The sequence below is a fragment of the Mastigoproctus giganteus genome, chromosome 1, assembly GCF_048544385.1.
Source record: "Mastigoproctus giganteus isolate SK-2022 chromosome 1, ASM4854438v1, whole genome shotgun sequence".
NCBI lineage: Eukaryota > Metazoa > Arthropoda > Arachnida > Uropygi > Thelyphonidae > Mastigoproctus > Mastigoproctus giganteus.
This window is the reverse complement of record NC_143575.1, coordinates 244,757,296-244,780,972: the sequence shown is the minus strand read 5'-3', so window position 1 is coordinate 244,780,972 and position 23,677 is coordinate 244,757,296. Positions and strand designations below refer to the sequence as shown.

The window sequence follows — 23,677 nt, the reverse complement described above, 5'->3', positions numbered from 1 at the left end:
AGTGCATTATGTGCTGGAGCTCTGGCTCGATGGGGCATCCAACCATCCTTCCACAATTCAAGTCTCTTGCTTTGAATTTTTTCACATTCCACATTCTCTCTTCGTTCTAAAAACCTTTTATGCCATTCAAACATGTGAGCTCTTGACACTGTGTGAAAAATGCACTGGGCAGGACTGAAATATACAATTTCAGTGTAAATTAGGATGAACAACACAACTTCTGGAAACCAGGAACATGGGCTATGAAAATAAGATCCTTGCCCATAAAATTGATATAATAACTCATAGCTTTCAAAGTTGGTGTTTTCTTTAGTTTAAAAATCTTGAGGTTAATTTATTGTTCGATTCTTTTGTCTATCATTTTTCAGGCAAACTGCAAAAACACAAGATAATGAAAACCTGTCTCAATGCAAATCAAACACATCTTGGAACGTGACTTGGCAGACAGCTAGGAAAAGGTTCAACCTCAACTGCTGTGTATTTGTTTCACAGGTGGAGCTTGTGTGGTGGCTGCATGCAGTCTTGTTATTTAATAGCTACACCTTGTATCACACATTTGCCTTTGTATGTTACACAATTATACATATATTTGCATCATAAGTAACAAAATAATTGTATAACAACTGTTCAAATAATTTTAAAACCTCACCTGCCAATGTGGCTGTATGTCGAAATGCTCTGACTTGAGAATCTGATAAACCTGTTAATAATGAAATAACATTGTCCATTAAGTACTGGTCATATATTATGCTATACTGACACTGGCGAACCAGTACTTGAACAAATTCACAGAAGTTTGATCTAAACTTCTTCCACTGAGGTCCTGCCATTATGAGTGGATAATCTCCACTGTCCTGAAATGGTATAGTAAAAATTAATATCATTCACGTAAATCATATTTCATTATACAAGAAAAAAACTTTGGCAGAGGAATTTTGTTTCATAAATTCTGTCAAGCTGTATAAATGACAAATTTCATACAGAATCTTCAAATAGGCCTCTGGGGTTGGGAATATTCATATTCATAATAACTGCACAATCATACACCAACCATTATTAAAAATATAAATAGTGTTATGTTATATTAAAATAATGATGTAGATAAATGAAATAAATAGAATGATAAAATTCCACAGGATAAAACTAATAAAAAGGTAACTGTCTGTACAATAAAGTATGAAATTTTAAACTGAAAATAATTATTTACAACAAAACAATGTAGATAAAACACAGGATGATAAAAGCGCTAAAACACCGTAGCTTTCAGAGGCATCCACCTCCTTTTTCAACAGTGAACATCAGCAGCTCACGGTTCTCGGCACGTGGTTCTACAGGAGCATGGGCAGTATTCTCCTCGTGTGCACTGGAATCGGAAATGGATCGGGAGCATACCAGGAGGAACTGCCCATCCCATCCAAAAACCACCGCCTCAAAGAGGGGATGAATGCAGATTCCCGTCTCTATTAATGGTATTGCTCTCAGAGCATTAGCATTAGTAGAGGCATATGATGCAAGAAAGCAAGCTTATGCAGCATCAGCCAAAAAAAAAAAAAAAAAAAAAAAACCAACTTTCATTTCATCCCTCCATTTGTTCAAAATACCTGTCCAGCTGAGCCTTAAATTTTTTTTTTAGGCTATCAACTTCCACAACAAGGGATGGAAGTCTGTTCCACCAACCAAAGGCGCCTCCGTAGCCAGGTGGGAAGGAGCAGCAGTGCGTAGCACACGCTTCTTGATTAGACCGGGGTTCGAGCCCGTCACCACCAAATACGGAGGATGCGGAAAGGTCAGAGAATGACCACCGCATATCCCGGAGCAATATGGCCCTAGTTGCTAATGCTCCTAAAAACCAAATAACAAACAAACAAACAAACAAACTCCACCAACCAACTATCCGCTGGCTAAAGGCAAATTTCTGCAATCTATCCTACATCTGTCTTTCCTCAATCTGAATTTATGCCCTCTCAGGTGATTATTCTGAGCAAGAGGAAGAATCTCATCGGCATTGAGCATGCTCAAACCATTAAATGCTTTATACACCTCTATCAGATCACCTCACCGGTGACTAGTCTCCAGACACTATAATTTGCAAAACTTAAGCCTTTCTTCGTAAGAGCACCCCTTTGTTCCATTCACTAATCTTGTTGCCCTTCTCTGTACTCGTTCCAGCAGCTCTACATCCTTCTTGAAATGAGGCCTCCAGACCTGTATACAGTACTCAAGGTGTGGCCTGACCATTGCCTTATACAATGGAATAATGACCTCCTTATCCCTGCTAGAAAAATTCCTGTATATCATTGACAAGACACCATGAGCTACTCTTGCAGCCCGTCTGCATTTCTCAGAGAACTTCATATCTGCGTGCACAATTACCCACAGGTCCTTTTAATTCTCTACCACTGTCGTTGTAGTACCACAGAGTTCATATGTTGCTCTGAGGTTGCTGTTTCCCATATGTAGTACTTTACATTTGTCAATGTTAAACTTCATTTGCCACCTCTCAGCCCATCTGCTCAACCTTTCCAGATCCTGTTGTTGCAGCAGCAGCAGCATAGTCAGTAGTGTTCTTAACAGCCCTGCCAACCTTTGTATCGTCTGCAAACTTGGACATTAAGCTTGATATACCATCATCAATATCATTTATGAATAGAGAAAACAATAATGGACCCAACACTGAACTCTGAGGGACTCCACAGAGGAACAAATCCACAAGCTCTCGAACCATTTGTGGTCCCAAAATCTATGTGCCCGGTCGACGATAACAGCTTCATCTGGGAGATTTCATGGTGCTCCTCCCAAAAATGTTCTGCCACAGCAGACTTCCCATAATCCGCGGTCTTTATTGCGTTCATATGCCCCCCCAGACAATCTTTGAACCGACGTTTCGTTTCACCAACGTAACATTCCCCACAATCCGGGCACCTGATCTCATACACGACCCCACTTGTAAATTCCCTTGGTATGGGGGTCCTTGATCTGTGACACAACTGTGTGCAACCTCCACCCTGGAAGCTGCACACAGCGTGTCTGGCAATCGCACAATACCAGAGCTATACGCTCAGTTAGGCCCGGATAGTAAGGTATGTATGCGGTGGCAACTGGTGTAAACGGTTCTCTTCGTCCGTGCTCCACTCCTCGGATATATTTATCTATGATCTTTTGGGAGTAGCTGCATTTTCTGAGATCCGCTGTGACACGTTTAATTTCTTCTTTTCTATCCTCGGGGGTGCTGCAATGGGACCCAGCCCTATCCAACAATTCCCTAATAACACTATTCTTATGATGGTTGGTTTGTGCCGTATTGTAATGTGTATATTGGCCCCGGCACATAGGTTTTCAGCCTAGGACCTTCCCTATGTACCAACACATCAAGGAAAGGGAGGGTACCCTCTACTTCCACCTCCGAGGTAAACTAAATAAACGGGGAGAAGCTATTAAGGAAACTAAGTACCTCATCCTCTCTCCCCATCTGAATAATTGTAAATGTATCGTCGACGTATCTGACTAATGCTGAGGTTGGAGGGTCCCTCCAACCTCAGCATTAGTCAGAGAAAAGCGCTTAAGGAGCTTAGACAAGATGGTAGTATTGTGGTCTTGCCCGCAGATAAAGGTAGGTCAACGGTGATCCTTGACAAAGAAGAATATTGTAGTAAAGCCTTGGAACTTTTGAATGATAGAGCGACATATAGGGTTACTCGTAGGAATCCATTGGTGGGTTTTGAACGGCAGGTAAACAAGACTCTACAAGTTTAGCTGAAGGCTGAAAAGATTTCCAAAGATGTGTATTGGACATTGCATGCAACAGGATGCCAATTACTAGGTTCTACGGCCTTTCAAGATTCATAAGGTGGGAGTTCCGCTTAGGCCGATTGTGTCATTTATAGGCAGTCCTACACATGCTTTGTCCAGGTTCCTAGCCAGACTGATTTCTCCTATTGTTCGACGTTCCAATTTTACCATCAGGGATAGTGGAGACGTTGTGCGATTTATAAGGGATCAGGCTATAGAAGAGGGCGAGGCCATGGTATCATTCGATATGATATCCTTTTTCACGTGCATTCCTATTGAACATGGGGGTGCAATCTGCACGCATGGCATTGGAGAAGGATGACACCCTAAGCAATAGGACTCCGTTAAGCATGGAGGACATTTGTAGTGGGGTGGAGCTATGTCTCTCAAGCACCACCGTGGTGTTTCAAAATGCAATGTACAAGCAGGTTCATGGCGCAGCAATGGGTTCCCCTATTAGTGAGTGCTATTATAACAAATTTAGCTATGGAGGAGCTCGAAGCCAGGATTTTTGATGGGTCGGTTCTCCCCATGCGCACGTGGAAATGATACGTTTACAATTATTTGGAAGGGGAGAGAGAGGATGAGGTGCTTAGTTTCCTTAATAGCTTCTCCCCGTTTATTCATTTTACCTCTGAGGTGGAAGTAGAGGGTACCCTCCCTTTCTTTGATGTGTTGGTACATAGGGAAGGTATCATTCAATGTGATATCAAGGCCCTAGGCTGAAAACCCATGTGCCGGGGCCAATATGCACATTACAATATGGCACAAACCAACCATCATAAGAAAAGTGTTATTAGGGCATTGTTGGATAGGGCTGGGTTCCATTGCAGCACCCCCGAGGATAGAAAAGAAGAAATTAAACGTGTCACAGCGGATCTCAGAAAATGCGGCTACCCCCAAAAGATCATAGATAAATATATCCGAGGAGTGGAGCACGGACGAAGAGAACCGTTTACACCAGTTGCCACCGCATACATTCCCTACTATCCAGGCCTAACTGAGCGTATAGCTCTAGTATTGCGCGATTGCCAGACACGCTGTATGCAGCTTCCAGGGCGGAGGTTGCCCACAGTTGTGTCACAGATCAAGGACCCCCATACCAAGGGAATTTACAAGTGGGGTCGTGTATGAGATCAGATGCCTGGATTGTGGGGAATGTTATGTTGGTGAAACGAAACGTCGGTTCAAAGATTGTCTGGGGAGCATATGAACACAATAAAGACCACGGATTATGGGAAGTCTGCTGTGGCAGAACATTTCTGGGAGAATCATCATCAAATCTTCCCAGACGAAGCTGTTATCGTCGACCGGGCACATAGATTTTGGGACCGCAAATGGCTCGAGAGCTTGCGGATTTGTTCCTCTGAGAGCAATACCATTAATTGAGACAGGGGAATCTGCATTCATCTCCTCTTCGAGGCGGTGGTTCTTGGACGGGATGGGCAGTTCTGCCTGGCACACTCCCGAGCCATTTCCGGTTCCAGTACACATGAAGAGAATACTGCCCATGCTCCTGTAGAACCATGTGCTGAGAACTGTGAGCCTGCTGATATTTAAGGATGTGCCGTACGATAAACCTCACTGTTGAAAAAGGAGGCGGATGCCTCTGAAAGCTATGGAGTTTTAGCGCTTTTATCATCCTGTGTTTTATCTACATTGTTTTATTGTAAATAATTCTTTGCAGTTTAAAATTTCATATTTTATTGTACAGACAGTTATCAGTTATAGTTATTTTATTTTATCAGTTACAGAGTTATTTTATTGTACAGACCTCTTTATCAGTTTTATCTGGTGGAATTTTATCATTCTATTTATTTCATTTATCTACATCATTATTTTAATATAACATAACACTATGTATATTTTTAATAATGGTTGGTGTATGATTGTGCAGTTATTATGAATATTCATATAGAATGCAAAAAAAATTAAAATATTTTTACAACATGAACTTAGACTCAAGCGTTTAGGGCATAAGCCTCATATTGTGGAGTTATACTTCATAACTGTTTTGCCATCATTGCATCACTCGGGTCCACCCACCGAAGAATGGCCAACATGGCCTGAAACGGTGCCGTCTGGGTGGTGGTATCCATCTGAGAATAAGTAACATTAGTCTTCTCCTTAGGTGAAGCGTTACTTATTCAAAGTAGTGCAATATCGTGGCAACTCATTGTGAAGGTATTCGCAATATAAGATATAACTTAAAACAATGCCATTTTACTAATATTCTGATTTATTCAGATATAGCTATGTATTTCTGATGTGCTTGCACTATATTTATACAACATGCACTTATAAGAGAAAAGATCTGTTTTCAGCATTACAGAACTTTAGTAAATTGTATTCCTCTCATCCACAATTCCAAACAATGCAAACATGTAATAAAAAATTAAGAAGGGAACTTGTGTAACTAATAAAAAAACACTGTGCTGTTTGTCAAATTTATCAAGTATCTTTGAAGGTCCTCTTCTGTAGACATTAACTAAATACATTTTAACAGCCAACAGAACATGGATAAAAACATTAAGCAATAAATGACTAAATAACTATAACATGAAGAAATGACAATGGTGTAATGTGAGTATAAGGAATAGTACTGATACAGACCTGGAATCCTCATTTTAAGAATAATGTGGGACTGTTGGGTGTAGTGAAGGGCAACAAAATTAGCTGCTCTTCATTATTCCATGAAAGATTTCAGTTCTACAAATTGCAGCAATAGGAAACCAGACACCTGCAAAGAGACCTGATTGAAGTGTTTAAGGCTTTAAATAGGTTGAACAAACTATATGCTGATGGCATCCTTACTCTTTTTCAGATAACACACATAAGGAAACAAACTCCAATGGAAAAAGGAGTTTTCAGATGTGTGAAAATATGCTTTTATGCAGGGAGTAATCAATTGTTGGAAAAAATCTGGTGGTGTAGAAGTGGATAGTTTGACTAAATTTAAGGAAGCATTAGACAAATTACTGATACTGTTAACACTGATACTAATAATCTTAGTGATATATTCTCTATAATGACTTCTGGAAAAGAACCAAAAATAGATAGATAGAACCTCTGGTGTTTGGAGCAGAACAAAGAAGTTATCTGGATTCTGTTGGACTTGTGAAAGTACTTACTGACTTTCCAGGCAGAATACCTATGATATGAGAATTTTTGCTGGAGACGTACTTAACCATATCAACATCATAACAGGAGAGAGTTATTTTCAGTTTTAAGATCACTACTTTTTACCAAAAGAAAAATCTCAGAATGGGAGAAATCCCTCTTGACCCAATTTGGTAGAAGTAAAATAACTTAAAACGAGTATACTAAAGTATCTGCTCTTTCCTAATTGCAGTACACACCTAAAATGTGGGTCTACTTCATTGATGATGTGTTCACTGAACAACAACATTCAAATACGTCACCACTGAAACCAATTATAAATCTTCCATAGACTTCTGTTTCACTGCTACTCTTAACATCTAATTTAAACCTTCTTCTGTTCTTTTTTTATTATTGTTATCGGCTTTTTCAAAGCAACATCCCAGCATTCTAGCTTTCTTTTAAAATGAAACACAACTGCATTCTCCTTCAGTCTGAGATATTACCTCATTATAAAGCGTGTGTGTGGTATGGGTGTTTATTGGCGCATTAGCTGCTATGGCTATAGTGTGCCTATTCGTAGCAATAATAAAAAATAATCCAATTTAAATTAGTTTCAGTTCTGAAGCCTATTTATAAAAGATGATACACTCCAATTTGTTTTAAAAAGCAGAAAAGCTCGTTAACATTTGCGTCCTCTCCAATGATATGATGTAATGTCAATGGTTCTCGACGATTAGCCAGATTTTGAAGTATTGCAGCTCGATGTTGTTGATACTGTGGACAGTCAATAAGAATGTGTTTGACTGTTAGATATTCTAAGCAGTGTGGACACTGAGGAGGATCATCGCCCATTAGTAGATGGAGGTGAGTCAGATGGGTGTGTCCTATTCTCATTCGTGTGAGTACCACTTCTTCCCGCCGCACTGTCTGATTGCTGGAGTGCCAGAACTTTGGGTATTGTTTCAGCTGGAAAAGTTTGTTATTGGTTTGGTTATGCCATAATTCTGTCCACTGTGCATGGCATGCTGCTTGAATTAAGATATTATAATCGGGTGCTGGAATAGGGACAGAAGTTTGGTCTGAACTTGGACTTTTGGCAGATATATCAGCCATTTCATTCCCTTTTATGCCTGAATGTGATGGAATCCAGCAAAACTTCACTAGTTGTTGACGATGATAAATCTGCAATAACAAACTCCTGATTTTCATTACAATATGGTGATTCTTTTGAGATGTATTCTGCATTGCTTTAATTGAGCTGAGAGAGTCAGTATAAACTATATATTTTGCAGATGGATGTAGAGCCAAATTTTCTAGAGCTAACTGTATTGCATAGAGTTCTGCTGAAAAGTTGCTATACTCAGGTGGAAGAGAAGCTGATATGATAGCAGAGGGAAATACTGCTGCTGCTCCAACAGTTGACAGAGATTTGGAACCATCCGTATATATCGGCAAGAAGTCAGCATAGGTTTGAATATGGTTAGCATGGAGTTGTTGCACATTCACTGCCGGTAGGCAATTCTTTCCCCATTCAAGAAAATAGGTATCAGAGGTCAGTTGAGGAAAGGTGGTCCATGGTGGATGAGAGTAATTCTTTATCTGTTGCCTATTGCAGAGAGGAACATTCCAGTTCTGTGATAATTCAAGGAGCCGTAGGCCAGCTGGTTGGATTTTACTTGGTTTATTTCTATAGAGATTAACTAGTGGTTGATTAAAAAGGTATGGCTGAGTAGGATGCGAAAGGCAAGTCTGTATTTTGGCAGCATATTTAAGTAGTAACATTTTTCTACGAAGATGCAAAGGGGGCTCATTAGATTCAATGTATAGACTGAGTTGGAGATGTCCTGTATGCACCAATTGCAATCCGCAGTGCATTATGTTGAATAGGATCCAGCCAGCGTAGCACACTCCTTCGGGCAGAATCATAAACTGGAGCACCATAATCTAGACGGGATCTAATCAGTGCTCTATATAAGAGCAGCAAAGTTGTACGATCCGCTCCCCAAGAGAGGGCAGATAAAGCTCTTAGCATGTTGATCTTTTTAAGACAGGCAGTACGTATTAATTTAACATGCTCAAAGAAGTTGAGCTTACTGTCCAGGATTAGTCCCAAGAATTCCATATTGCTGGCAATCGGAATGGTGGAATTTGAAATCCGAAGTTCAGGATCTGCATGCAATTTGCGTTGACAGCAAAAGTGGATCGCAACTGTTTTCTGTTGGGAAAGACGATATCCATTGAGCTCAGCCCAATTTTGAACTTTATTGAGGGACATCTGCAATTGCCTTTCGATAGATCTCATGTTCTGAGAATGGCAAGAAATAGCGAGATTGTCAGCGTACAGGTAAGCCTCTACAGTATTTGGGAGTACTTTTGTAATGGAATCAATTTTAAGAGCAAACAAGGTTGCACTCAAAACTGATCCTTGCGGTACTCCTCCTTCCTGGGAGAATGTAGCAGAAAGGGAATTTTGATATCTCACCTGGAAAGATCGGCTCTTGAGGAAGTTCCTAATAAATATGGGTAGGTTGCCTCGTAGACCAAGTTTGATAGGTCACTGAGAATGCCATACCGCCAGGTAGTATCAAATGCCTTCTCTATATCAATGGAGACCATGACAAGGTGTTCGTTTTTCACAAAGGCATTGCGAATTTCAGATTCCGCCTTGATCATCAGATCTAGGGATGACCTGTTTTTGCGAAAGCCATGTTGACAATTACTCAGTAGATGTTGAGTTTCAATGATCCAAGTCAGTCGACTATGGATCATTTTTTCAAGAATTTTACCAAGGCAGCTTGACAGAGATATTGGTCTGTAACTATTAGAACTAGAGGGATCTTTTCCAGGTTTCAAAAACGCCAAAACTGTAGCGTGGTGCCAAGAGGTTGGATAAATATTTTCCAGGAAAATCCGGTTAAAAAAGATTAGAAGCAGTTGTAGGTTTTTCTCATCGAGATGCTGCAGCATGACATAATATATGCCATCTGGCCCAGAGGCACTGTTTCTTGTTGTTCTGATGGCCTGTAAAAGTTCACAATATTGCAGAGGCTGATTATATGGAAGTGTCAGTGAGGTTCGAAAGTTGATAGGTCTCTGTTCGTTGGCGGTCTTAATTTTCTGGAATTTTGGAGTGTAGTTTGATGCAGCCGATATTTGAGCAAAGGTTTTGCCCAAGGCATTGGCTATATCTAGAGGAGCAGAGAGTTCTTGCCCATTGCAGGGGAGAATTGGGGAAGGAACAGCTGGAAACTTCCCAGAAAGCTGCCTAATTTTTTTCCATATTAGTCTGGAGCCAGTGTTTCTGTTGATAGTTGATGCGAACCTAGTCCAAGAATCTTTCTTGGCCTGCTTTTGAATGTAACGCGCCTTTGCCCTTAGTTTCTTGTAGCTAATTAGATTAGCTGTAGTTGGAGATCGACGGAATAAATTAAATGCTTTATTTTTTTCCTTCTTTGCTTTTGTGCACTCTTCGTTCCACCAGTAGTTGAAATGCCGTCGGGACGGGGGATTTGATAAAGGAGTTGAGTACTTAGTTGCAACTAAAAGGCGGGATGTAATATAATCGGTAACTTCATCTATGGGCTGTAGTTGAATAGTTTTTTTGTCAAGAGTGATTGCTGACTGAAATTTGGCCCAATTGGCTTTAGAGAATTTCCATTTCCTGCAGGGCTGTTGTAATTGTGGTTGTGCAGTCAACAGATCACAAACAATTGGAAAATGATCGCTGCCCATGGGATCATCCAGAGTGGACCACTGCATAGCTGAAAACAGTATCGGGGAGCAAATCGATAGGTCAATGGCAGAAGTCTGTCCATTGGGTAACTGTATATGGGTGTGCGAGCCACTGTTAAGAAGAGTGAGGTTTTCTTTTTCCAGTAAAGTTTCAATCAGTCGGCCGCATCTGTCTAATTTAGATGAACCCCATAAAGAGTGGTGGCCATTGAAATCCCCTAGCAGGCAGATAGGGGAGGGTAGCTGTAATAAAAGTTCTTTAAGATCATTATAAGAGTAAGTATTATTTGGTGGGAGATAAACTGAGACTAGAGTTAATGCAGTCTGAGTAATCAGACGCACAGCGACAGCTTCGATTTGGGTTTGGAGAGTGATTTGCCTAGCTGGAATCCTTGTACTAATTAAAATAGCTACACCACCATGAGCAGAATCGGATGTATTCCGATCTCGTCTATAGACCGAGTAGTTTTTTATAGAAATGGAAATTTGAGTAGTTAAATAGGTTTCTTGCAGGCAGAAACCAACTGGAGAGTAGCGATTAATTAAGTAACAGATGTCGTCAATGTTTCCACGAAAGCCTCTGCAATTCCATTGCAAGATGTTAAGCATTACTTGAATTTAGAAGAAGAAGAAGCTGTACCTGACGTGGCTGTCTTATGGCATTCTGGCTTTGGTTTGTCTCTTTTTGGAAAGGAAGGGCGACCAGTGTCCATCTCTTCTTCTGCAAATATTTCCAGAATTGGATCTTCCTGTTTGGATGGGTACTCTGCCTCCATTGATGTGTCCCGAATAATCTTTTTTGAAGCCGAACTATCATTATTTGTAGTAGTGGCATTCACTGGCGGAGTTTGAGATTTTGCTGGTATTGTGAGAGGCGTATTATTTGCTTGGTCTGAGTGCTTAACGGGACTGGACTGTTGCTGAGAGAGGACAGCCCGAGCCCAGTCAGAGATGGAAGTGTTTGAAGAAACAGTAAAATCGGTTTGTGTGGCAATGGTTTGATATTTTTTTTCAATACTGGCATAGGTACGGTTGGGCATACTGGGTGCAATTAATTTTCTTGCCTCTTGATAACTAACTCTGTTTTCAACTTTATATTTTACAATTTTTTTTTCTCTGTTTTCCACCTCTCACACGTCTTAGAGTAGGCAGGATGGTTCCCTTTGCAGTTGGGACATATCATTTCTTTTGCCAAACAATCACTTTGAATGTGATCGGAGGATCCACAGTTGGGACAAACTGGGTTGCTTCTGCATGTCGTTTGAGAGTGGCCATACTTTTGGCATTTATAACATCTCAACGGATTTGGTATGAAAGGACGAGTGCGGCAAAGTAGATATCCAGCTTTTACTGATGAGGGCAGGTTTGGACTGTTGAAGGTAAGAATGATATTTCTGGTAGGTGTGAGAATGTTGTCTTTTTTTATCATTATTCTTTTTACAGCTATTATATTTTGTTCCTGAAGCTCTTCTTTAATTTCTGCCTCCATCACATTCATCAGGTCCCAACTAGATATTACACCCTTTGATGTATTTAGGGTTGCATGTGGAGTTACTTTCACTGGAATACCAGCGAAAGTTGTCTTTTTTAGTAATTTCTCAGAGTTCCTGCTATTTAGAGTTTCAATAAGTAAGTCCCCTGATTGCAGTCTCTTAACCGTCTTGGGAGACCCTGCAATACTTTCCAGATGTTTTTGTATTAAAAAGGGGGATAGCTTACTGACAGGCTGTTCAGATAGTGAGTGCATTATTAAGAATGCAGGTAAGTCTGTCGCCGAGGGATTGGTTTTCAACTTCTTTGCTTGCAACGAATCATGGTCATTTTCTGTGTTTGGCCGACAGCTTGACGGCTCTAAAGTTGGAAACATATTTTGTTCCATATTGGCTCCTCTTAGCCCCTGGCAGATGGACTTTTCTGCCAAGGTTACCGGCCCCGCCACGGGGAGGCAGGAGCAGTGCCTGGTGTGACCAAGCGAAAAGTAGTAAGTGGTTAGTAGTAAACTAGAAAAAAATAAAGAAAGGTGCCTTTCCTTTCTTGCTCTGTACAAGTGTTTTTGTTACAAGAGCTGTTTTTAAATGAATAAATTTATTAACGTCAAGAACGTAAAATAACTGTAGATCACTTTTGGGAAATCACAGTAGTAGCACAGAGAAATCGCTCAGTCACATTCGCTTGGCACCCGGGGCCAACATTATAAAACAAAACTATCTGTAGTCAGCCATGCTACAGTGAGCTAGTCTATAATTTTCAATGGATTACATAACAAAAATATCTAAAATTAATTTTTCAGGTCAGCAAAAATTTCAATTATCTTTTTTGCATTTACAAAGATAATTTTATTAATCACTGAACTCTAACATTAAATATTTAATATTCAAAACTCATGGCCAGGCTTCAGATGGACAGACACACATAAATAAGTTATCATTTGAAGCCTGGACTGACGGACGCACAAAAACGCACGCGCACACACAATATTAGCATTAGTATTAGCATTAGTAGAGGCATTTCATACAAGAAAGCAAGCTTATGCAGCATCAGCCAAAAAAAATAAAGTAAAATAAATAAATAAAAAATAACCACTTCCACTTCACCCCTCTGTTCGTTCGAAATACCTGTCCAGCTGAGCCTTAAACTTATTTAGGCTATCAACTTCCACGACAAGGGATGGAAGTCTGTTCCACCTACCAACCACTCGCTGGCTAAAGGCAAATTTCTGCACATCTATCCTACATCTGTCTTTCCTCAATTTGAATTTATGCCCTCTCAGGTGATTATTCTGAGCAAGAGGAAGAATCCCATCAGCATTGAGCATGCTCAGCCCATTCAAGGCTTTGTACAGCTCTATCAGATCACCTCGCTGGTGCCTAGTCTCCAGACATTGTAATTCGCAAAACTTAAGCCTTTCTTCGTAAGAGCACCCCTTTGTTCCATTCACTAATCTTGTTGCCCTTCTCTGTACTCGTTCCAGCAGCTCTACATCCTTCTTGAAATGAGGCCTCCAGACCTGTATACAGTACTCTAGGTGTGGCCTGACCATTGCCTTATACAACGGAATAATTACATCCTTATCCCTGCTAGAAAAATTCCTATATATCATTGACAATATACCATGAGCTACTCTTGCAGCCCGTCTGCACTACTCAGAAAACTTCATTTCTGCCTGCACAACCACCCCCAGGTCCCTTTCATTCTCTACCACTGTCAGTGTAGTACCACAGAGTTGATACGTTGCTCTGGGGTTGCTGTTTCCCATATGTAGTACTTTACATTTGTCAATGTTAAACTTCATTTGCCACCTCTCAGCCCATCTGCTCAACCTTTCCAGATCCTGTTGCAGCAGCATAGTGTCAGTAGTGTCCTTGACAACCCTGCCAACCTTCGTATCGTCTGCAAACTTGTACATTAAGCTTGATATACCATCATCAATATCATTTATAAATACAGAAAACAATAAAGGACCCAATACTGAACCCTGAGGGACTCCACTAATAACATTAGTCCACGATGAGCAGTGTCCATTGATTACCACTCTGTCTTCTCCCCCTCAACCACCCCTTTATCCATAGCAGCAATTTGCCTCCAATGCCACACTGCTCCAATTTGTGCAGCAGTCTTCCATGTGCAACAGTATCAAAAGCCTTTCTAAGATCCAAGTATATAATATCAAAGTTATTCCCTGCATCCAGTTCTTTTGTGACTGCATCATAGTATCCAATCAAATTGGTCAGGCAAGACTTCCCCTTAACAAAACCATGCTGTGTCCAAGCTATAACTGAAGTCATCTAGATGATCCTGCAGTGCTTCTTTAACCAGTGCCTCCATTAATTTTCCTGGAACAGAAGTTAAACTCACAGGTCTATAATTACTTGTGTCAGCCTTTGATCCTCCTTTGTGAATTGGGGTCACATTTGCACATCTCCAGTCCATGGGTACCTCCCCTGAGTCCAAGGAAGCTCTCATAATTATGGCTAAGGGTTTGCTTACTTCCTTTGCTGCCTCCTTTAATATAACTGGATAGATCCCATCCACCCCAGGTGCCTTTCTTGTGTTTATCTTCATCAATTTCTCCTCCACTTTACTCTCAGTTATTACAAGATTCTCTAGCTTACTGCCAGAGTTGAATACACCTCTGGCATTCCCCTCACTGAATAACTCCTCATGTGTGAATGTCGATGCAAAATATTCATTTAGTTTGTTAGCTACCTGAGCAGGATCATCAACAGTTGACCCATCGATATCAAGTGGACCAATCTGATTCATCCCCTTCCTTCTAGAGTTTACATAAGTAAAGAACTCTTTACTGTTTTTCTTCGCATCCCTTGCCAAGGATCTCTCGTAATCTGCCTTCGCCTGCCTAACCTCCTTTGTAACTTGGTTACAGATCAACTTGTATCTATCATAGGCTTCTGTGTCACGTGTTAATTTGTATGTATCCCATGCATTTTTCTTCTCTGCCATATGCCTCATTAGTTCATCTGACATCCGTTTAGGCCTAAACCTTGAACAATATTTCTTAGTTGGTATGTAAAGCCTAGTAGCTTCCAAGATAAGTTCTTTGAATGCTTCTCATTTTGAATTTGCTGTTGGTAACATCATCAATTGGTTCCACTGTATAGAATTTAAATAATGTCTCAGTCCATCGTAGTCGCATTTACGAAAGCAATAACCCTTCCCTTTATCCCTAATAGTAGTTACCTCTTTGAGTAAATCCCACTTCAGCACACTGTGATCACTGCCACCTAGTGGTTCATTTATCTGCAGATTCTTAATGCATGAAGAATAACTACTGATAATCAAATCAAGAGTATTACTCCCTATAGTTGCCTCCCGAACATGGTGATGTAGAAAACAATCATCCAATAAATCCACAAAAGCCTTGCTAGTGTGTGAGTGACTAGCCCCCAAATTCCAGTCAATATCTGGGAAATTAAAATTCCCCATTATAAGACTCCCTGATTTACTGGCCCACTCTATTTCCCTGTACAGTTTCTTATTATACTCATCAGAGTCATTAGGCCTATAGCACACTCCTACTCTCAGTTTTGATCTCCAAATGCTTATGTCACACCAAACTGACTTGACACTGCACTGTCCAGCGATGTCGACTGGCTTCGCTTCCTTGGATTGTATGTGTTTCTTAACTAATAGCATAACACCTCCTCCCTTCCTATCCTGTCTATCCTTTCTGTAGACATACATATACGAGGTTGGGCAATAAGGTTTCTGGACTGATGCAATAATAAAAAAAAGAACAAAGTGAGGGAGCTCAGAAATGGATTTATTTTTATTCAAAAGTAATCACTACCTGATTGAATGCACTTACTACACAATTCTAAAAGTTTCTGAAAAGAGTCAGCCAAGGCATCTTAAGAGATTATGTTCACTTTCAGCAGTTGTGTTTTTCTTTATGTCCTCAACATTCTGAAACTCTTTCCTTTGAGGGCATTTGATCTGTAGAATAGCACGTTTCATCAGAAATGTCTTCGCAACAAGTGCAGAATGGGCAGGGACACTGTCATCCGACAAAAACCAGCTGCCTTTGTCTTGAAAATGCAGCTGCAGGATGCAGCATTAACTCTCTCCCTTCAGGTACAAATTCAATGTGAATCACAAAAACATAATCAGCATTGTCTTGATCCTGGACTTCTGTAAACGAAACTTTTTGGGCCTTGGTGATGATTTTGTAATCCATTGCACAGACTACAGAATCATTTCTGATGCTTCATCTCTGGGTCATACTGAAACACCCACACATCTCCAGTGACAATACAATTGAGGAAATTAGGATTAACTTGAAAAATCTGGATGAAGTCCGTGTGATGACACTCTTTGTTACTTCTGAACATCCATGAGACTGTGCAGCACAAATTTTGCAGACATTCCTTTTTGCTAAATCTTCATGCAGAATTTGATGAATCGTCTCCTTATTCACATCCAACTCATCCGCCATCATTCTTTTCCCTAAATCCATGCAGAATTTGATGATGAAGATTTAGGGAAAAGGAATGTCTCTGTAAAATTTGTGCCATATATCCAACTCATCAGTGATAAGGATTAAACAACAATCACAATTTCCTGAACTTCTGCAACTGTCCTCATCTTTAGAGGTGAACGAACATCCATGTGTCTTTGAATCACTGACACTGATATGACTTAATGCTTCATCATAATAAAGTTTTTAATATTTCATACTTTTCTGATTTTCCCAGTTTAAAGCAAAATTTGATATTCATTCTTAACTCCATTGCAAAATTGCGATATGGAATGTTAATGCTACTAACAAAACTGGTTGTTACTTGCAACTTGTCAGCTTAATGGATAATCTCTGTACCACCATCTGTTGGAGGAAGTCTGAAGTTCAACATACCATTTACATTTATTTTCAAACTCAACAAACATGACCACAACAGCAGCAGCAGTCCAGAATGTTTATTGCCACGCCTCATATATGCTTTTAGATATATTTAGATAATATATATATGTTATAAAAATGAAACATTTAGAGAATTTGGCCTAGTAAACTAATTTCAGCTTAACAAATACATTTTAAATAATTTTTATTTTACAATTTTTGTAAAGGAAATTCTCTATAACAGAAACATTTATACTTTTTAAATTTTTATTTTATTTTTTTCAATTTAACCAGTCATTTTGGTGATCAACACAATCCATTTTGAAAATTATAAAATGGCAGTGAATACAGTTTTTGTCTCACACACACACACACACACGCACACACACGCGCACACACACGCACACACACACACGCGCACACACCCCTCTCTTTAACAAACTTCCATATGGCAAATTTTTCTATTTAGCAAATATTTTTGATTCCTCCTTGGTCATTATTTCGAAAATAGTTTCTGTATAACAAAGAAAATTTACATATAACAAACTGATTTCAAGAGACCTAGGTATACATTGTTCGTACCTCTGACCTTTAGGCAATAGAGCTAATGCGGTAGAAAGCACGAATTAAGAGCTAAAAGGATTAAGAATTAACCACTTTAGCTTTTAAGAGCTAAAGGGATTAATTCTTAGTGCATAAAAGCTATAATCTATACAATCCCCCTCTACTGTACTGAGAAGTCATACTGGTCAAATGCTATCTGTGTCCACAGCCATTGGCAAAGATTAAGGCATATTTCTGACACAGACACTGGCTTTGGTAAACCTGTTTTCTACTGTAAGCACCCTATTAGAGAATTAGGAGAGTAATTTCCTTTATCCCAGAAATTCATGTTATTTTGCAGAAATGAGTCATCCACACTTTCACTAAATTTCACCCGTCTCCATTTACATAACAGGTGAAACAGGTGAATGGTAGGTACAAGTGGTTCCTAAATCAGTTTTGTTTCAGCTGCTGTGCAAGTGACCTTACAATTTCAAAGAAGAAATCCTTGGGTGTAAGTGGAAAAAGTGGCATTAAAAAAAAAAAAAAAAAAAAAGAAGAAATCGTTTTAAAAATTCCATATCCCTGCCAGTAGTATGTCAAAAATTCTGAAAAACCTTGTTTCAATTTTCAAACTGTTTCAGGAAACAGGACCCAGTCGGAATTATGCATGGGCCATTAATAAAAGAAAAGGCTATGGAGTACGCATCTTTTCTGAGGCATAAAATAATCCAAAACAGTTCTGGTTGGCTGGACAAATTTAAAAAGTGCCATGCTTACTAGAAAAAGTTACTTCTGGTGAAAGTGGAGTTGTAATCAAAGAAGATTGCACCCACTGGAAAGAAACAGTTTTGAAAAAACCTATGGAGGACTATGAGCCCAAAGACATATTCAACATTGATGAAACAGGTCTATTTTTTAAATGTTTGCCAAAGAAGACACTGACTTAAAGTTGATATGTGTTTTTAGGTGGTAAAAATTGTAAGGAGAGAATTACAGTCTTGATTGGTGAAAATATGGTAATGAAAAACTGAAGCTTTTGGTATTGGTAAACAACCCCGATGTTTCAAAGGAGTAAAGTCATCAGTTGGACTACAACTGCAACAAAAAATCTAGGATGACAAATAAAATTTTTGAACAGTGGATTTTAAATTTCAATTGAAAGATGATGAAAGTAAAAAAAAATGAAAAATTGTGCTGATTGTTGACAACTGCTCTGCCCACCTTCACTCTGTAATTTCAAAACTTACAAGTGGGAAGCTTGTTTTTTTCCCCTCCAAATACCCTGTCTGAACTGCAGCCAATAGACCAAGGCATTATCAAGAATCTGAAAATGCACTACTGAAGATGTGTACTGAAAAAAATTATATGAGAATAAAAACCAACAAAGCTATAGATTCTGTTATAGATTTCGGGATGTGCATATCAGAGTTTGTGAAAGTGTGGAGTCAGGATGTGACGAAAACAACAATTAAGAATTATTTTGCAAAGAGCAGATTTTGCTAAAATGACAATTAGCAGTGATGAGAGGGACAAACAAATGTGAACATTTTTAGAACAATGTACGGTACAGGAAATAATTCTTAAAAGTGTGCTGATATATTGTGCACATTATGTAAGTAGTCATTTTTTAATATGTATGTACAGGCAGTTCCCGCTTTACGAGTTCCCGGGTTTACGAGGTTTTTTTTTTTTTTTTTTTCCCAGGTATCAAGTATCAACAAAATCGAAAATATGAACATTAATTACAAAAAATGAATGTTAAACATTCATAAATACTGCATTTCAAACCACACTTGCAGCTATACAATACAGTGTACCCCGCTTTATGATATTAATCCGTTACCATCGTAGTGAACCCAATAACATTGTTTTTTAGTAATTTGTTCCACGACATCGGAAGTTGAAATTTTCGCTATATAACTCTTTAAAAGGTCGTTTTTATAGTGTAAATTGTATTAGTTACCAATTCAAATCATTAAAATGCACTACACTTTCATTGTTATCACATGTTCTGTTATAAGAACCAATTTTGAACGGCTTTGTGATATTTTTCTAAAGCACATTTCTGGAGGTCACGACCATAAAACAATAAAAACAATTTGCATTTTCCAGTTTATTGGGCTTTTCTGTTACTGCAGGCAATTATAAACAGGTAGTAAACTCGGTGTTATTGCATTTGAGAAAATACCGATAGCTGGAATTGTGTGGTTTTTTACATTGCTGAAATATATTTCCCCTTTACAGAAATCTTCAATCTTTTAAAAAACAAATAAATTCAGAATCTTCTCTTCATTCCTTTTTTAAAGCTTCATAAACTTGTTACTCTGTGAAAATCGTGTTAGTTGCAATTTTTGCATTTCATTAAAAAATGCTTATGCATGCTATTGAAATTTATAAAGAAAAGAGAAGATTATCTTGGAAATAAACGCCTCTTGATGCATTTCTGAAGAAAATGACTCCTTGTGCAACAAACTAACGAGTGCCAAGCCAATAATGAGTGATAAACGAGTGTGCATTTATTCGATGATGGTGATGAAGAATTAACATTCTTTAACATTTCTGAAGAAAATGACTCCTTGTGCAACAAACCAACGAGTGCCAAGCCAATAATGAATGATAAACGAGTGTGCATTTAGTCGATGATGGTGATGAAGAATTAACATTCTTTAACATTTGTAAGTCATAAATAATTTCTCTGTTATTATAATTTGCTTGATTTTACAGGCTACGTTTTCATTTCTTTTGATAAATCAATCATTGTTTGAAAATAAACTAATTAGCTAACTAATTTCATTGTTGATAACGTATGGGAAATAAATTCCCACTTTACGAGTTTTTCGCTTTACAAGTGCGGGTTAGGAACAGATTAACTCGTAAAGTCGGGAACTACCTGTATTAATAAATTAATTGTTTTAAAATGTTAGAAAATTTATTCATTCCCACATATTTCTAATTTATTTCTCATCTTTTACTATATTTCTGAATGTTGAATTACAGTATTTTTCATTGTTGAAAGGGTCATATTTATTTTTATGAAATTTCTGTTTAATGAATTTTTTCAAGTGAACAATCAATTTAGTCATATAGGGGCAGGGGATGGGGGTGTGTGTGTGTGTGTGTGTGTGTGTGTGTGTGTGTGTGTGTGTGTGTGTGTGTGTGCGTGCGCGCGCGCATACAGTGGAACTTCTCTATTACAAACTTCTATTTAATGAATTTCTCTATATTACGAATTTTTTCACAAAACATTGCACCTTGAAACGAAATTACATGTAAAATTAACCCCATATAGCGAAGTGTTAGTCTCTATAATGAATTTTTAAAAAAATTAGTAAAAGCATTTTTGAAGATTTTCGAGCATTTACTGCTAAACAGCCGCTCAAATATATGACCTCCTTCCCTCCGAAATTGCACATCGTCATCTGGAATTAATCATCCTTTTAGTGAACACTTGTGGCCATTGATGCCCGTAGGAGGGACTTTGTTTCATTTTTATTACAGTTATAAAACCAATTGGATTTCCTTAAAAGTGCTCATAAACTTTACAATAAATAGGGTAGATTTGTAAATTGATGTTGGCTCAGGGGAAAACAAAATTCGCTGCGGTAAACTTTTAGCATGCTGCGGCGGCAATACATAGAATGCTACCATAGTCGGTTTTTAGTAACACCTACTGAGTGACATTCGCTTCTCACCTCAACCGTACCATGTGACCTTCCTGTCAATCATTATATGATATGTCCGTTCTCATCTAACTGGACTCCCAGTAGATGGTTTTCATGATTTTTTTTTAATTTCCTTCTTTTAGAACAATTTGTCATCAATCACATAGGCTATATTCTCTTGTATTTTTTTTTTTTTTTTTCTGAAAAGTAACATACATTAACCATAAATTTTCTTTCGTGTATATATGAATGAAAGCAGAATAAAACAAATTCACAGTTGTATATTTCTTCAAAGTGATTGATAGGAAAGGTCACATGATACTGTTGAATTGACAAGCGAACGTCATTGAGTAGGCGGTACTAACAATTCACTATATGGCCAGCGCAACGAAGTTTGTGGTGAACGTATCGGCAAAAGCTGCAGTCAAGTAATTCTTACAGTTGCGGAAACAATGTCGAAGAGAAAGTGTTTAAGTATTAATGATAAAGTAAAGATTCTTCATGATATTGACCAGGGTTTTAAGAAAAAAAAAACGTTGCAGAGAAATATGGCATACCTGCAAGCAGTTTATCTACGATTTCAAATCAAGAATCAATTTTAAATGCAATTGAAGGAGGAGCAGACAAGAAGCGAATTAAGTTGTGTATATATGAAGATGTTGATAAAGCTGTTCTAAAATGGGTGCAAATGATACGTGAAAAGAATATACCAATATCGGGTCCAATAATTAAGCAACAAGCTCTGAAATTTGCACAGTCCCTTGGACATACTGAATTTAATGCACACACTGGGTGGCTAAGATAAATTTAAGAAGCGCCAAGAATTGTGGAAAAGGTTATTTGTGGAGAAAGTGTTAATGTAAGCGAAGTAGACTGCAACAGTTGGAGGAACAATACCTTAAAGAAGATTTTGGAAGAATATGAACCTAAGGATATTTTTAGTGCTGATGAAATGGGTTTATTCTTTAAATGTTTACAGAATAGAACACTTGCTTTTAAGGATGATAAATGTTTTGGCAGAAAACAAAGCAAAGAAAGAATCACTGTGCTAGTTGGAGAAAATATGACAGGAAGTGAAAAATTAAGACTTTTAGTCATCGGAAAATCAAAAAACCCAAGATGTTTTAGGCACAAAATCTTTGGAAGTTGATTACACCTTTAATAAAAAAGTATGGTTTGTTTGTTGTTTGTTATTTGGTTTTTAGGAGCATTAGCAACTAAGGCCATATTGCTCCGGGAATATGCGGTGGTCATTCCCTGACCTTTCCGCATCCTCCGTATTTGGTGGTGATGGGCTCGAACCCCGGTCTAATCAAGAAGAGTGTGCTACGCACTGCTGCTCCTTCCCACCTGGCTACGGAGGCGCCTAAAAAAAAAAAAATTATGGATGACAAGTGTTATTTTTGAAGAATGGATATTAAAACTAGGCAAGCGTATAATGAAGCACTGGTTAAAGAAGCACTGCAGGATCATCTAGACAAGACTTCAGTTACAGCTTGGACACAGCATGGTTTTGTTAAGGGAAAGTTTTGCCTGACCAATTTGATTGGATACTATGATGCAGTCACAAAAGAGCTGGATGCAGGGAATAACTTTGATATTATATACTTGGATCTTAGAAAGGCTTTTGATATTGTTGCACATGGAAGACTGCTACACAAATTGGAGCAGTGTGGCATTGGAGGCAAATTGCTGCTATGGATAAAGAGGTGGTTGAGGGGGAGTAGATGGAGAGTGGTAATCAATGGACACGGCTCATCGTGGACTAATGTTATTAGTGGAGTCCCTCAGGGTTCAGTGTTGGTCCATTATTGTTTTCTGTATTTATAAATAATATTGATGATGGTATATCAAGCTTATTGTCCAAGTTTGCAGACGATACAAAGGTTAGCAGGGTTGTTAAGGACACTATTGACGCTATGCTGCTGCAACAGGATCTGGAAAGGTTGAGCAGATGGGCTGAGAGGTGGCAAACGAAGTTTAACATTGACAAATGTAAAGTACTACATAGGGGAAACAGCAACCCCAGAGCAACGTATCAACTCTGTGGTACTACGCTGACAGTGGTAGAGAATGAAAAGGACCCAGGGGTAATTGTGCAAGCAGATATGAAGTTCTCTGAGCAGTGCAGACGGGTGCAAGAGTAACTCATGGTGTCTTGTCAATCATATACAGGAATTTTTCTAGCAGGGATAAGGAGGTGATTATCCCCTTGTATAAGGCAATGGTTAGGTTGTGCTTTGAGTACTGCATACAGTTCTGGAGGCCTCATTTTAGGATGTAGAGTTGCTAGAATGAGTACAGAGAAGGACAACAAGATTGGTGAAAGGAACAAAGGGGTCCTCTTACCAAGAAAGGATCGAGTTCCTCAAATTACAGTTTCTGGAGACTAGGCACCGGCGAGGTGATCTGATAGAGGTGTATAAAGCCTTGAATGGTTTGAGCATGCTCAATGCTGATGGGATTCTTCCTCTTGCTCAGAATAATCACC

General features: G+C 38.8%; 1 protein-coding gene across 2 annotated transcripts in view; it reads right to left on the bottom strand.

Annotated features, from left to right (window-relative positions):
* The window catches only part of SA1 (stromal antigen), a 256,210-nt gene that overhangs the window by 187,738 nt on the left and 44,795 nt on the right, over positions 1 to 23,677 (bottom strand). For both annotated transcript variants that reach the window (XM_090376728.1, XM_090376737.1), the window contains exon 5: positions 650 to 854. In XM_090376728.1, coding sequence (XP_090232854.1) covers positions 650 to 854 — 205 coding nt within the window. The remainder of the gene's footprint in view (positions 1 to 649; positions 855 to 23,677) is intronic.